Source organism: Xenopus tropicalis, chromosome 3 (assembly GCF_000004195.4).
Source record: "Xenopus tropicalis strain Nigerian chromosome 3, UCB_Xtro_10.0, whole genome shotgun sequence".
NCBI lineage: Eukaryota > Metazoa > Chordata > Amphibia > Anura > Pipidae > Xenopus > Xenopus tropicalis.
This window is the reverse complement of record NC_030679.2, coordinates 77878845-77895847: the sequence shown is the minus strand read 5'-3', so window position 1 is coordinate 77895847 and position 17003 is coordinate 77878845. Positions and strand designations below refer to the sequence as shown.

General features: G+C 40.9%; 1 protein-coding gene across 2 annotated transcripts in view; it reads left to right on the top strand.

The window, feature by feature from the left end:
- Nucleotides 1-3414: 3414 nt before the first annotated feature.
- Nucleotides 3415-17003, top strand: part of spata18.2 (spermatogenesis associated 18, gene 2) — a 37257-nt gene continuing 23668 nt past the window's right edge. For both annotated transcript variants that reach the window (XM_031899021.1, XM_002933104.5), the window contains exons 1-2: nt 3415-3659; nt 15993-16098. In XM_031899021.1, coding sequence (XP_031754881.1) covers nt 3573-3659; nt 15993-16098 — 193 coding nt within the window. In that variant the 5' untranslated portion in view covers nt 3415-3572. The remainder of the gene's footprint in view (nt 3660-15992; nt 16099-17003) is intronic.

Sequence of the window (17003 nt, the reverse complement as noted above, 5' to 3'; positions counted from 1 at the left end):
CTACCCACAGTGCTTCTACTTACTAGGCTTCTATTCTGATTCTTTCTTTAACTGCTTATCCAATCGGCTGGTCACTATCATGCCTATATTTTGAAATTGTATTCATCCTTTATTGAATGGGTAGTTAGAAAAGAGATAGGCTTATACCTGGTCATACATTACTTGGTTGATTTTCTGTTTATTGGCCCCAGTAAGTTGCAGTGCTGTAAGAAATCATAGAACGCCTTTATATGGCTAGCTAATATATTTGGCATCCCCCTAGTACAGGATAAAACAGTATTGCCAACAATTATAACATTTTTTGGCATAGAGACAGACAAAATAGCCATTAGCAGTGGAAGTATGGGGTGCTAGGCTTGCTAATAAACGCACATCTTTAACTGCAATAATTTAGGGGTGGCGGCGCAAATTCTTAATAAGCACTGTAAAGTACAAACTCTTCTTCTGTTATTAGGCTGTTACACTCTTTTGTATTACAGAACCTACAACTGTACATTAGAGTCAAGCATTTGCCTAATACAGATACCAGATTGGCTGATGCATTATCTCACTTCCAGTTAAACACATTTTGGTACCTGGCAGGAGTTGTGGTAGCAGAAAAGACATTATGCCCAGATTATGTTTCGAGTATAGTCTGGCCTCCATAGGGAGCCTTATCAGAAGCTAAATGTCTTATAGAACTTGAAGCTCAAATCGCAAGCCTGGAGAGACTTGGAGCAATATTCCCTCTATTTCCTTTTCAACTATGTGCGCACATTTTAAACTTGTGTGTGCATTTTTAAAAACTGTGCGCTCTAGTCAGAATAAAGGCAAAACTTTGTGTTTTCACACAAAATACTTTGTGCACACTATAATTTGTTGTATGCATTGGCCCCAAAATTTGTGTGCACATGCACAAGTTTAAAGACCATTATGCCACCCTCAGTAATATGAGTGATAATGATTTAATGCTTTTATCCGTGCTGGAGCTTTACTAGGCTCAACACACAGTATCACTGATCAGGAGAAAATTAGCAGGGATTTCATGTTTTCTGAGATTTTTGGAAAGGATGGACATTACCAAAAGGCCTGGGCTTAGGCAGATTATTAAAGGTATAGCAAACCAAAAACCAGCAAAAGATGAAAGGAGAGCAGTAACATTACACTGTACATATTACAATTAAATCGGTTTGCACCTCCTCATATGAAACCACCATGTTCTCCTGTTTTTTTAATTAATGTTTATTACCAATTAAGGATTAGTGATGCCATTTCACCATCAACAATACCTTTGTCAGTATCTTTAAATGGAGGCTTAGAATTTTGATCCAGAAGTCCAAAATGAAAGGGTGCTATCAAGTGGCTAGGCAATTTGTAAAACCCTAAGCTATGTCCAGTTAGACTATTTGACACCTGCACCAAGGTAAGCCTAAGAATTCCAGGCCCATTATTTATCCATGGTACATTTGTATCTGTATTCTAGTACAACAGGGTATTGGCAAAGTGCCTTACAAAGCAAGTTCTCACTAGCTAGGATTGTACATATCACATTCCTTTTGGATATAAGCAAAAATCCAGGCATTATTGTGGGGTTTTCCTGATTCTAATGAACAAATAAATTGGCAGATGGGAGTTTAAGAGGTTTAAAATCTACAAGAGACCCTCACTTGCCGAGCTTCTGTATTTTTTCTCAGGTCCCAAGAAACAAATCTGAATCACTGGTCACTCATACATTTACTGGGCGATACTGGGCTGCTAACATGTAGACTTAACTTAGACTTAGACAAACAGATTTATCACATTCAGTGGATGGGCTTTAGGCTGAAGACTCACTGAGCTAGATAGTAGCGGCAGCTACTTGTCATAGCTACTAAATGCCAGAAAATACCCTGCCACAGGCAATACTGAGATTTGCCTCTGCTAAAACACACATAGAGAAAATTATCAGTAAATTATAAGCATTGTCTATTTTTGTAGCCACTACAAGTAGCTGCTACTAGTAGTTCCATGTGTCTTTGCCCTAAGAGGTCTTTGATGGAATCAGCTTATAGAGACCCTGATCCTGATGCAAACAAATGGTCACTACCACACTTAATTATTATTCACTTGGGGGGGCAATGATTTAGGTAACACTAGGACTGTAGACTTAACTGGGGCTATTAAAAGGGGTATCTCAGAAACTGCGCAAGTGGCCACCTGCTGAAAGGGCAACAGAGGTGGGCCTGAGTTTGTTCAGTTAAATTATAATGGGTAAGTGACAAGTTGGTGACTAACAGTTTTTCAGGTCAGTATGTTAATGTTAGTAAGCTGGTTATAGTATAATTGCTGCAGCCTTTTTCCTCCACTTATGGTCTAGTTGTTTTTATGTTCATCACAATATTTGGAAATACCGAACACTTTTGTGTTTATGTGACAAAAAGTCACGTGATTTTTATGATTCCGTCGGGCCTCGAGAAGAAACTTCCTCAAAGAAACGTCTGTGATTTCACTGAAATCGCACCGCCGCGTATGCCATCCCACCGGCGATTTACATTTTAGCCAGTGGGATGGCATTTCGGGGAGATTAGTCGCCCGCGAACAGGGAGATTTGTCATGAGCGACTAATCTCCCCATGTGCCAGAGCCCTAATGCAGTGGCATATTCTTGTTTTTACACAATATGTCTTTTCTAAATTAGACTTATTATCAGATAAGTTTGTTGACTCAAGTAGGGTTGCCACCTTTAAAAAGAAAAAACAAAAAAATACCAGCTCTATACTTCTATATTTTTTCTAATAATAATATTGATGTCAAAATACCAACAAAGCGGTATCCCATGTTTATTTGCTGCTTGTCTGCAGCTGCACCCAATGCATCTGCAGCATCTGAAAGTATGCATTTTCTTTTAAAAAACATAATCTAAAATGATCAGGAAAGTAGCTGCAATGCTACCACACTAATATCTGCGATCACAGAAATTATATTATTTGTAATATATTCCTTTTCATCATTATTAGTTAACCTGCAGTCTTTTGCTGATAAAGACTTGAAGCGGCTAGTGCAAAAATGTAGGCATAAAAAAACATTGCACTTTTAGCCTGTTATTTGCACTTGCTTCTTGCTACCCCATGATCATGTTGGTCTCATGCTTTGTGTCAGCCAAGGAAAATGTCTTTGTCTTAAAAAGAGCATTGTATTAAAGAATGGTGGTATTACTACTGTGCTGCTTCTACTGGACAGTAGAATAGGGAAAAACAGACCATATCCACTTTGAACAGCACAAAAGTACCAAAAGTGCTTTATATGTGTTACAAAAATCTAGTATGCACATAGCTAATATCAGGACAGTAATTTTAATTATAGACAGGCAGAATACATAGTAATGGGGACAGAAGAAGTGAGGGGGTGGTGGCAGCAGTGTTGGGGAGGGGTTGGAATAAAGCTGTTGCTACAACTAACAGAGACGTGTGTTCTTTGGTTGTGGAATCCCTGGCTCCTGTGCAGAGGAACAATACATTAGTTAGCTTGCCCCTAAATAAGCAGCGACTGGCAGCACAGGGCAGGAAACAAGGAACATCACTGCAAGTCATTGGTTCTGTGTATCTGGGCACAGCCATGGCAGACACCCTGAGGAGACTGGCTAACAGTGAGAAGTGTAGAGTCTTGCAGGATAAACTGGACAACTGGTACAAAGACTATCATGTGAGTGAGCTTGTCTCTTTTTATCTATAAATATATGGGTAGTGTTACAGTGATTTGCTAATGCAGCATGTCTGTACATTGATTAAAACATATTTTATGCACTGTCTATGCTACTTTTCTAAAAAGCAACAAACTGTATGATTGCCGTGCTACTTGCATTATAGTGTGTATTCGCCAATGCATATTAGAACATTCTTCAACTATTAGTGGAAGCAACAGATTAAATAAACCCATATGCTGGTCTGTAGTGACTGTTTGCCTTTATTACGTTCATAATAGCTTTATGGAATTGTACAGTAACAGCTGTCCTTTGCTAGAGGTTAATCTATGATTGCATTATACATGCTGTACTTGTGTTTGTGTACACTTTGCCATGCACTAAATAAAAAGACTTCAGGAATGTACAGTAACTAAGGACGCTTGTTGCCATAGTGATATGAAACTTCTTTCCGGGCAGAACTGGGCTTGTAACTGATGTTGCAATTCTATTAGGATATGCTTCTCTATATTTACACACTGTCACCACTCAGATACATAGATCCCAATCCTATACAATGTGGCTGTGTTGGGAGGCTGACATTGGTATTTACATAATGAAGAAAAATTATGCTGAATATATTTTTCCTTCCAGACCTAGCAATATTCATTTGTAGAAACAGAGTGAAACTAAATAACTTTTTCTAGTGTTTGATGTATGTTGTAATGCAGTATGGGAAAGTTTAACAAAAACACCAGGCCAAAATTAGATTGAACCTGCTCATGTTTATTGGGATACAGTGTTGGACTGGGGGGTGGGGGCCCATGGGGGCTTTACATGCAGCAATTCCAACTAATGTGAAGGAGCAGGTTTATTTTTCACCCACAGGAGAGGAGATTTTCAGTCGTACAATGAAATGCCCCTTGTGTCACTGCCCTTAAGGTGGTCATACATGCTACAATTACGATCCCTCCACCTTCAGCAGTTCTACCAAAACTCATAACTCAAAACTGAATTGGTATATCATCCAAGTTCACCGCCTTCATAGCCATAAAGCTAGCCATACATGTCACAATTATGATCTTTAGTGGAGGGTATGGGTGGATCGTCAGATATGGAGGTAGAAGCAATAGGAATTCTACCCCTATCTGACAATTCAGCCCTAAACGCAGGCCTTTGCTTGGCACTGCTCTACTTCATTTCTTTATCACGTGCAATTGCAATCACACTGTGTGTTTTGAAACAGCAAAAAAAAGGAAATATATTGGGATTTGCTCTTATTCCTACTAAAGCCTGTGGTTAAATCTTGGCTACTGTGCCTTCCCACCAGCATTAAGGGCGATTGCACGTGGGGAGATTAGTCACTATTCTTCACTATTGCAAGCAACTAATCTCCACGACATGCCATCCCACTGGCAAGAATGTAAATCACCAGTGGGATGGCACACACATTGCTTTTGGTCGCCTGAAGTTTCCTTGTGAGCAATTTACATTCTTGCCGGTGGGATGCATGTCAGGGAGATTAGTTGCCCTCAATAGTGAAGATTTATCGCGGGTGACTAATCTCCCCGTGTGCCACTGCCCTAAGGTGAATCGCTGGTTGAAAGGTGTTATCGCCTAACTGTATCTGCATACTTCCCCAAGGGATATGTAGACTGGCCCATATTCTGTTGGCTCGGTCTGGAGTCACCTAATTGGCAGTTTTTATTGACTTGTCAAGCTTTACTTACAGCAAACTCAGCCAAATCTCCTTTTGTGAATTTTTAGGGCCTTAGCAATTTTTTTGTTTGTAAAGGGTGTATTTAAAAATGGCTTTGTCCAGATAACATACAGTAGGTATGTCTTACACATATATGCCGTAAACACTTATGCCTGACTAGTGTGTTGGCGTAATGACTGACTTTTGACTGGCTAGTGTGTTGGCGTACTGTTTAAACTTTTTAACAAACTGGAAATGGTAATAGTGATAACAACATGAAAATGTATATGCAAGTGCCAGAATTGATATATTGCAGATAATTGCACTGGAGAATCCCCCTATGTTTTATGTACTGCTGAGTGTTTCCTCCATTTCTCTCCGCCTGCGGTTTTCAGTTAGGCGCATGCAGCGACATAGAGCAGGGCAGAAGCAGAGATGGGGCCGAAAATATGAAAGCAGGCATTTTAGGCACAATCTTTGATTCCACAATGCAGTCATTTGGTTCACATTGCATTCAGTCATTCACAAATTCCTGGTCATTCATTCACAAATTATGTGTCCCATTAAACACTGAAATGAATGCAAAACACTAAATAGGTCTTTAGAATTTTGTCTGATGTAAGTAATGTGAAATGTCAGAGGTTTAATGTTTTAGCAGTGTTTTTATGTCTACAAATTTTATGTGGTCGCATTATCTATATCCAGAGCAGTGTTGCACTGCGAAATAAGCAGCTTATTGTGCTGTATTAGATTACAGCTGAGAATGACCTTGGAGGCTTATTGTCACTACATGGATTATTTTACAACATTCTGCATTTCAGGAACACTATATTTTAGGACCTGTTTTTGGTTTTGGGTAGAAATTCAAGTATAAGATCCCACTGCTGTTCAAGGGGACATTTTGGTAAGAACCCATATTTACTTTAGGCTGATGCCACACGTGGCGTTTTTACACTGCGTATTTTCTAATTCTCTCAGCGGCTGAAAAACGCACAATATCATCATCCATAGAAATAACTTGAAAAGACTCGAAGCAAACCACACAATGCATAAACACGCTAGAAAACGACTTACCACAGATTTTTCAAGCGTTTGCCGAAATACGCCAGTATTTCCACAGCAAGCTATTCCTATGTATACACAAATGGAATCCATCAAAATGGAGCAGACATCATTTTAATGGCAAGTGGCAGACATCCCAACACCAAAGATTTTCAACTAAATTGTGTTCATTTCACATTGAATCATACGCTCAACTGTGCAAGTTTAAGTGCATTGCAGTCAGATGCATCGCCACCTTGCATACTCAATTTAGATGGAATCATAAGAAAATATGCTGTCTTGTAGGTAAAAATATGGTGACTTGCACCCAAAAATACACTTTGCACAGTGTACCACATTTGTAAAAGAATGTGTAAAATGAAAACGGTGTAAAAAGCTGTGTAAAATAATGGAGAAGTTCTCTGTCTGAAGACCAGATTTTACAGTGATATTTTGTTATTTTACGTAAATTCTGGTGGAAGAGAAAATGCATAAAAAATTACGCTGAGGGCTGCCTAGGGTGACAGGTCTTTGGGCTTTAACTTCTTTTTTTATTAAAAAAAAAAATATATATATATGGCCTTGGACTCCACTGCGGATTTCCATAGAGCTGCAGGGTGAGGGGGTAGCGGGCTCTGTGAAAGTGACATAACATGTACGCTGCATGTGATGTCACTTTTGTGACGTTGGTGTGTGTGACATCATACGTACATGTGACATAATGTGCAGGACGTAGATGCACGTGACATCACGTGCATGGCATAGGGACATATTGAGGTCCGGTGCCTAGGGCAGCACTGGACCTTAATATACCCCTTTGTGATATCGGTCGTTTTGTTGATCCACCATACATGCACCGAATATCTTATGAAACATTGTTTCGTGCAATAAAATTGGTGCGTGTACGACCAGCTAAAGGCTAACTGCTCCTCATTGCTTTTACCATGCCTGAAAAAACTATTTGCAATACCTATGGTTGTTTGCATAATTACTTAACAACAGCTGATCATTTCTGTTTGATCAGAATAATTTCTGTTTGATCTGTGTTAAGTGAGTTTGTTTGGTTGCCATGGGAAGCATTGTTAGCCGGTATGGTAAAAGCCACAACTTAAATCCCTTGTAAACACAGATAAGAACATCAGTTTCCAGTTCAGTGGATTATAAATATTTATTGAACAGGAGTGGTGGGGGTCCCTGAGGTTGCAGCCACTGTGGGTCCCAAGACACCCAAGCCCAACACTGATCTTGAAGAACCAGTAATGTAAGACTAAAAAGGGAAGTTTGAGAACAAACTTCATGTTGGGTTGAAAAACGTGAAGTCACTGAATGGCCTCTGCCCACTTTTTCTAACCTTGGACCACAGATATATAGTAAAAACCACTGTGAAAAGTTTGGGGACCCTGGTTTTAATAGTGTCTGAATGGCAGCAACTTAAATTTCCCCACTGAAAGTCAATGAGTGACATTAGATGGGAGGTTGGTGGCTCCGTCCCCTTTTTCTAACCTGGAACTGCAGTTACCCAGTGACTAACTCTGCAAAGTTTAGGGACCCTAGGATTAATAGTTAAAGAACAGCAGCAGTTTAAATTTAAACCAATAAAAGTCAACAGGTAAATTGTGATTGGTGGTTGGAGGGTGTGCCCCCAGTCACCTACTTTCCTATTTTTGAACTGCAGTCCCCCAGTGACCAACTTTGTAATGTTTTACACTTCACCATTGAAAGTAAATAGGTGAAATGTGATTGGCTGTTGGTGCCTCTGCCCACTTTTTTAAACTTTGGACGGCAAATACCCAGAGACTAACTCTGGAAAGTTTAACAACTCTGGAATTAATACTTAAATAATGGCATCAGTTTAAATATATACTGATAACATTTAATGGAAATGGATTGGCTGTTGGTGGCTCCACCCACTTCTAACCCTGAATATGTAGTGAGCCAGTGACTGACATTTTAATTAAATTTAAACCAAAAAAACCTAAAAATGCAGTCCCCTAGTGACCCTGGTGTTAATACTGTGAGAATGGCAGCAGGTTGAATTTCCCCATTGAAAATCAATAGTTAAAATCTGATTGGCTGTTGGTGGCTCCACCCACTTTTTTATCATTGCAGTTACCTGGTGAAGAGCTCTGCAACGTTTGGGGACCTTAGTATTAATATTTAAAGAATGGCAGCAGTTTAAATCTAAACATATGAAGTCTATATGTGAAATCTGATTGGCTGTTGTTGGCCCCACCCACTTTTCTAAACTTGGAACATAGTCACCCAGTGACAAACTGTGCAAAGTTTGGGGACCCTGAAATTAAACATGTGAGAATGGCAACAGTTAAAATTTCCTCACTGAAAACAATGAATGAAATGTGATTGGCTTTTGGTGGCACCCAGTGACTGATTGTGCAAAGTTTGGGAATCCTGGCATCAAACCAATAAAATTCAATAGGTGAAATCTGATTGGCTGTTGGTGGCTCCACCTAGTTTTTCAAAACTAAAACTGCAGTCCCCTAGTGACCAACTGTTAACGGTTTGGGGACCCTGGGGTTACATAGTTACATATAGTTACAAAGTTACATAGGGTTGAAAAAAGACCAGAGTCCATCAAGTTCAACCCATCCAAGTAAACCCAGCACACACAACCCACACCTACCAATCTATACACTCACATAAAATATATACAGTGGCTTGCAAAAATATTCGGCCCCCTTGAACTTTTCCACATTTTGTCACATTACAGCCACAAACATGAATCAATTTTATTGGAATTCCACGTGAAAGACCAATACAAAGTGGTGTACATGTGAGAAGTGGAAAGAAAACCATACATGATTCCAAACATTTTTTACAAATAAATAACTGCAAAGTGGGGTGTGCGTAATTATTCAGCCCCCTTTGGTCTGAGTGCAGTCAGTTGCCCATAGACATTGCCTGATGAGTGCTAATGACTAAATAGAGTGCACCTGTGTGTAATCTAATGTCAGTACAAATACAGCTGCTCTGTGACGGCCTCAGAGGTTGTCTAAGAGAATACTGGGAGCAACAACACCATGAAGTCCAAAGAACACACCAGACAGGTCAGGGATAAAGTTATTGAGAAATTTAAAGCAGGCTTAGGCTACAAAAAGATTTCCAAAGCCTTGAACATCCCACGGAGCCCTGTTCCACCGATCATTCAGAAATGGAAGGAGTATGGCACAACTGTAACCCTACCAAGGCACGGCCGTCCCCCTAAACTCACAGGCCGAACAAGGAGAGCGCTGATCAGAAATGCAGCCAAGAGGCCCATGGTGACTCTGGGGGAGCTGCAGAGATCTACAGCTCAGGTGGGGGAATCTGTCCATAGGCAACTATTAGTCGTGCACTGCACAAAGTTGGCCTTTATGGAAGAGTGGCAAGAAGAAAGCCATTGTTAACAGAAAACCATAAGAAGTCCCGTTTGCAGTTTGCCACAAGCCATGTGGGGGACACAGCAAACATGTGGAAGAAGGTGCTCTGGTCAGATGAGACCAAAATGGAACTTTTTGGCCAAAATGCAAAACGCCATGTGTGGCGGAAAACTAACACTGCACATCACTCTGAACCCACCATCCCCACTGTCACATATGGGGGGGCAGCATCATGCTCTGGGGGGGCTTCTCTTCAGCAGGGACAGGGAAGCTGCTCAGAGTTGATGGGAAGATGGATGGAGCCAAATACAGGGCAATCTTGGAAGAAAACCTCTTGGAGTCTGCAAAAGACTTGAGACTGGGGCGGAGGTTCACCTTCCAGCAGGACAACGACCCTAAACATAAAGCCAGGGCAACAATGGAATGGTTTAAACCCAAACATATCCATGTGTTAGACTGGCCCAGTCACAGCCAGATCTAAATCCAATGGAGAATCTGTGGCAAGATCTGAAAACTGCTGTTTCCAAAGGATGTCCATCTAATCTGACTGAGCTGGAGCTGTTTTGCAAAGAAGAATGGGCAAGGATTTCAGTCTCTAGATGTGCAAAGCTGGTAGAGACATACCCTAAAAGACTGGCAGCTGTAATTGCAGCAAAAGGTGGTTCTATAAAGTATTGACTCAGGGGGCTGAATAATTACGCACACCCCACTTTGCAGTTATTTATTTGTAAAAAATGTTTGGAATCATGTATGATTTTCCTTCCACTTCTCACGTGTACACCACTTTGTATTAGTCTTTCACGTGGAATTCCAATAAAATTGATTCACGTTTGTGGCTGTAATGTGACAAAATGTGGAAAAGTTCAAGGGGGCCGAATACTTTTGCAAGCCACTGTATACAACCACTAATACTAACTGTAGATATTAGTATCACAATAGCCTTGGATATTCTGATTGTTCAAGAACTCATCCAGGCCCCTCTTAAAGGCATTAACAGAATCTGCCATTACCACATCTCTAGGAAGGGCATTCCACAACCTCACTGCCCTCACCGTGAAAAACCACCTACGCTGCTTCAAATGGAACGTTAATTGAAAGTTAATAGGTAAAATTGGATTGGCTATTGGTGGCTCCGCCCACTTTTTCTAACCTTGAACCGCAGTTACCTTGTGCCTAACCCTGCAAAGTTTGGGGACCCTGGTGTTATTACTGTGACAATGGCAGCAGGTTGGATTTCTGCTAAGTCAATAGGTGTAAAATCTAATTGGCTGTTCACAGCTCCGTCCACTTTTGGGCATCCAACAATCATCATATTTTCATTCAAGCTGACCCCATGACTATGTGATTGAAGTTTGGGGGGTGCAGCCTCAAAGCTATAAGATTGGCAGCAGTTTCAATTTCCCCATAAAAGTCAATGGGTGAAATTTGATTGGCTGTTGTTGGCTCCTCCCACTTTGGGGCCATCCAATAAATGTCACTGTTTCATTGGGGGGGACCCCATGATTATGTTATTCAAGTTTGGGGGATGCAGCCTCAAAGCTGTAAGTGTGGCAGCAGTTTGAATATCTTCCCTGTCAAAGTCAATGGGAAAATTGGGGTGTTCGGAGCGGCGCCACAAAAAGATGGGGGGCAGGATCGCTTAGAAAAGCACAAGCAACCTTCTCCGCTATAGGGTGAAGACGTGTGGAGAGTTTGGGTGTTGTACCCCTAAAACTGTAGGAGGAGTAGCGTTTGGAAGCGGAAGAATAAGCTAAAGTCGAACAGTATGTTGGGGTTTTCAACCCAACACAATAAGCAGATAGTTATATGCCTCAGTAGCAAAATTAGTTGCAAATTGTATCTTCAGACAAAAACTTCCTGTAAAGGTGGGCTGTTGTCTACTAATGCATTCGGTGGGTTACTACTATTATAAAGGGGTTGGCAGGAGGCTGGTATAACACCAAAAGCAGATTTCTCATATAACCCTAATTATTATTGTATTGGCCAGTTATATTATTGGGTTGCCACCTGCCCAGTTTTTTAAAATTAGGGATACTTGACAGTGGTGATCACCCAGTTGCTGTTTGCCACACCATAACCATGTCCCCAATGTCATCGACCATGCCTCTGACATCATCTGCCCTGTCCCAGTGATGTCATGGACCCCCCTTTCCCAGCTTTCCCTCAGTCGAAAGGTGGCAACCCTATTACATTGCTAAAGTTAAAAACAGCATACAAAATTGTAAGTTGCAAAAAGGCACTAATTCAGTTAAATTTTTATTTTTTTCCAGAGTTTTCACATAAAGCAGACCCACATTCAATATGTTTTATTGCTTTTTACAGCTTACTGTTAGGTTGCTTTTTATAAAAATTTATACCGCCGAACAGCTCATATGTAAAACCCTGCTTAATATAAATAAACAATTTTCATAAAAATATACCTTTTAAGTAGTATGTGCCATTTAATAATCCTAAATAGAAAATTGAAAAAAAACTTGCGTGCTTGCTTATTATTAATATGGTAAACTCATTAGAATAAAAAAAAATTCCTAATACCTTGAATTGACCATATGGCTTGACTTTGCCTAGGACAACTCCCATTGACTTCCACATGAACTCGCAAGCTTTTAGCTGACAAATTTGAGTTTTTGGATTATTTGCACTTAATAAATAACAGACATTCAAGTTTTTAAACCATAATTCAAGTACAAAAACAAATTCAAATTTGAATGCTGATAAATCACCCAGTTACTGATCTACTTATATATAATCAATTTGGTAAGATTCTTTAATAGATCATTTATTATATAAATGATCTGTTAGTTAAGCATTCATTCTGAAGGTATAGTTTACCTTTAACTACAGTATGTGCTTTTCTTCCATCACAAAACTGAAACAATCTCTTGAGAACATTAAGAATACTGGGAACATATGCAATTGAGGGCTATTTTACAGTACACTGATTCCTGTAAATAGCTTCAGGTCCCTTCTTGAATAGCTGCAAAAGCAAAATTTGCAGAAAACTCAGTGGATGAGATCCCCGCTTTCTTTTTTTTGTAACTTAGATTTTTATTGTTTTTTATGCATGATAGTTGTAACAGGCATTCAATAGGTCAATAGTGGTTATGTAACGATACATTTATGTGGATCAGGTAAGTTGATCGTATCTCAGAGTACAGAACAGGCCTGTTGATTAACAGTTATCGTAAATCATTACAGTAGGTTATAAAAACAGTTGCAATTGCAAATAGTAATGAAGGGAGGGAGGAAAAGGGGAGAAAGGGAAAGTCCAAAAAAAAAGGGGGGAAAAGCACAGAAGGAGGAGAGAAAAAAAAATTTGAAGAAATTTGGATCCCTTTGGGAGGGGGAGAATAGAGGGTCATGTTTATAGGTCAGATAGGAGATTAGTCCTGTGTAGGGTGTATCTTACTCTATGTCCTTGTGTTTATTATATAGTAATCCCATCTGGACCAGACCTTCCCCATTGTTTACGTCGGTCGTGGATATTGGCCGTCATGAGTTCCATCTCCCTCATATCTCTCACCCTTCAGAGCACATCCTCCAATCTGGGGGTAGGGGGTCCTTCCAACTTTTGGTAATTGCAAGTCTAGTGGCTGTTAGAATGAAGTTTGTTAACTTCTGTTCCACAGCTGTATTGTCTAAGATTGGCATACCCACGAGAGCTATATAGATGTCTAGTGGGGTATCTTTGAACAGAATGCAGGACAGTAGGCCCTCTATTTACTTCCATAATGGTAATATTGTGGGGCAGTGCCACATGATATGCTGTAGGGTTCCTTGTTCACCACAGTTTCTCCAGCATAGTGGAGAGGTTCCCGGGAATATATGGTTTTATAGCTGTGTCATACCAGAAAAACATGGTTTTATACATATTTTCCTTTTGTCTGATACATCACCATTCTCCTCGCATTGTCCCAGACATTTGCCCATTTATCTAGAGGGAGGGTCGTGGAGGTGATCTCTTCCCACTTCAGCATATAGGAATGCTTGGGGAAGGGGTCCTCAGGGAGGTTAGTCAAGCGTCTATACAGGATGGAGATCAAGGTTCTCCGGGGTAGGTCTGTTATACAAAGTCTCTCAAAGGGGGTGAGAGACAGAGGGCGTGGGTCTTTTGGAAGGTTAGTCTGTAAAAAGTGGTTAATTTGTATATATTCAAAGAATCGCGAGGTGGGTATTTGGTATTTATTTTGGATTTCAGCAAATGACCGCTGTTTCAGCATCAGTAGATCTAGGAAGTCATAGATCCTGAATAGCCCCATTGGGCCCCAATAATTTTTAAATCTCTCAGACATTACTGGGGTACAAGAAGGATTCGCCAGAAGGGGTTTCACCACTGAGGTCTGGTTTGCTAGGCGGTATTTATCTTTGCACGTTTTCCATAAGGTAAGGGTAAAGTGCATTGGGCATAGGATGTCTGGGATGTCCTTTCCTTTTCCACCCCATAATAGTGAATCTGGGTGGGTTGGAGAGATCCAGAGGGATTCAATGTGTGCCCATTTGCTGGAGGGAGCAAAGGTGGTCCAGCCCAGGATCTGGCCTAAATGGGAGGCTACGTAGTACGCTTGCAAGTTGGGGACTGCCAAACCCCCTTGGGGCTTGCTAGCCATCATTACAGTTCTGGCTATTCTATGCCTGCATTTACCCCATATAAATTTGAAGATAGCCGCTTGCAGGTCCGTGAGGGTCGTTTTAGGGACTCTGACAGGGAGGGTCTCAAACAGGTACAGAAGCTTGGGGAGTATTGCCATTTTAGTTACGGTGATGCGTCGTAGCCAGGAAATTGTGAGATTATTCCATTTATACAGAAGTAATTTGATTTCTTGTATAAGCGAGGGGAAGTTGGATTGATATAGCTGGTTGTATGTTTTAGTTAGTTGGATTCCTAGGTATTTGAGTGAATGGGTTTTCCATTTGTAGTGGAATTTCATGTTTAGGGCTTCCTTGGTTTGGCTGGGGAGATTAAGTGGTAGGGCTTCTGCTTTGTCGACATTTAGTTTGTATCCTGAATGTTTGCTGTATTGTGTTAATAGCTTGTGTAGATTGGGTAGAGAGATCGTGGGGTTTGTCAGTGTTAATAGGATATCATCAGCGAATAAGGAGATGACAAATTCCTGGTCTTGGATTTTGGGGCCTATTATATGCTTATGTTTCCGGATGGCCGAGGCCAGGGGTTCAATACTAAGTACATAGAGGAGGGGGGACAAGGGGCACCATTGTTTTGTGCCATTGCGGATGGGGATCTGACCATGGGATGCTTCGGGGAGTTTAAGGGTGGCCGTGGGGTTAGAGTATAGGTGTTGGATTGCTCTGTAAAAGGGTCCTTTGATGCCAATTTGTTTGAGGAGTTCAAACATGTAGTCCCAATTAAGTTGGTTGAATGCCTTTTCGGCATCTAGGCTAAGTAATAGGGTGGGGGTCTTGGTTTTATTTAGGGCATTGATAAGATCTATGGCCCTGCAGGTGTTGTCTCCTGCCTGTCTGCCATAAATAAAACCCACCTGGTCTAGATTGATGAGTTGTGGCATTAGTGGGCCTAGTCTGTTAGCTAAAAGTTTAGTGAATATTTTGAGATCTGAGTTTAGGAGCGCGATTGGTCTGTAACTGCCACATGAAGTCGGGTCCTTACCTTCTTTGTGTAATAGTGTGATGTAAGATTGTAACATTGTTTGTGGGATGGTGTCATCAGTCATGAAGGAGTTGAAGAGCTTTGTTAAGTGTGGAGTCAGAAGAGGGGAGAACTTCTTATAATATGCATATGTGTATCCATCTGGTCCAGGAGCTTTTGCGGTTGTGAGGGACTTAACTCCTGTAATATCTATATTGTGTTGCGTGAGGGTGGTGTGTAGTTCTCCATGAGGAAGGCTTGTCTAGCTGTCCGTTTTCACTTTCTAACAGCTTGATTCATTTGTGTGTGAGCAGTCATTCCAAATGATGCTGCATTAAAACAAACAAAAAAAACCCTGCCTGTGATCTAAGGCATATGAGTAACTATTTCCCCAGGAATCTGATGTCAAATATAGAGGAGGCATCCTCCATCCAATCCTGGAAGTCTGCAAAAACATGCTTATAATGGAGTCTATGTGAGATGGCCTTTCTGTAATTTGGAACTTTCTGGATAACAGGTTTCTGCATAAGGGATCCCATACCTGTAATATATTACTTGAAGTGAACTAATTTTAATTTTGTACACCTAATTATTATTTATTATTTTTTCATGACTTGTATATTCTCTCTGACAGATTAATTCCTGCGACAGTAATTTGAATGTGTGCTGTGAGCTTCTGGAGTTGAATTCCAATGTTCAGGGACAACTTTTTCAAATTCTTAGTGTTACAGCTCGGGAAGGTAAGAGATATTTTTTAACGCAAACATCAGCCTCAAAGATTTGTCTATGAATCCAGTAGCCCTCTGTAAAAAGAACACTGGGTAAAAAAAAGTATGCAAGTTTTTAAGAAAAAAAATTAAAATTATATCTCTTCATAAGGAATTATGATATTATCTTAACTACATTGACCCCATAAGGTTAGCCTAACGCATTTCATGCTTACCCAGCACTTAAGTGGGAGAGAGCACACAGTGGTTTACCATTTTATTTGCACAGTCTGACAATATAGATAAATGTGATATCTTCTGATTAGCAATGTGCTGATATATTAAAAGTTGACCCGCACCCAACCCTAACCCACCCATTGCCGACCTGTGCCGATCTGGACCCAGCAATCCACCTCTATTTATAGACCCGTGCCCGACCAGCTTCATCTCTGGCATCATGAAGGGGATGAGGCAGATGTGTAACTTTAAATAAAGGCTTTAAATAAAGGCTGGGACACAGTAAGATTGCGAGTGGGAAGCAGGGACGCCCGGACACCCTAAGCAACCTGGCCGGTCAGCTTGCCCCCTGTCTACGCATGCAACCTCCACCTGTGTGGAAGGGAACGAGTGCATGTGCAGTAACACTGCAGGGGGAGGGTACGGGAAGGACAGCGCAGTGTAGTATTGGCAGCAGTGACAAGACAGGCAGGACTAGGGGTAGGCAGGAGAGTTACCAGCCTAACGTGCCCCCACCAGTGCCCCTAGGCAGGTGCCTCTTCTGCCTACCCCTAGTTCCGGCCCTGGCGGGAAGGACAGAATAAAGAGCTCGGTTCGAACCCACCCAACCCATTGCCCACACATCACTACCTCTGATGGCTTTGAATGGATTATCATAAAAATGCCTGAAGAAGAGATGTATATTTTTTCTTAGAAGCTTG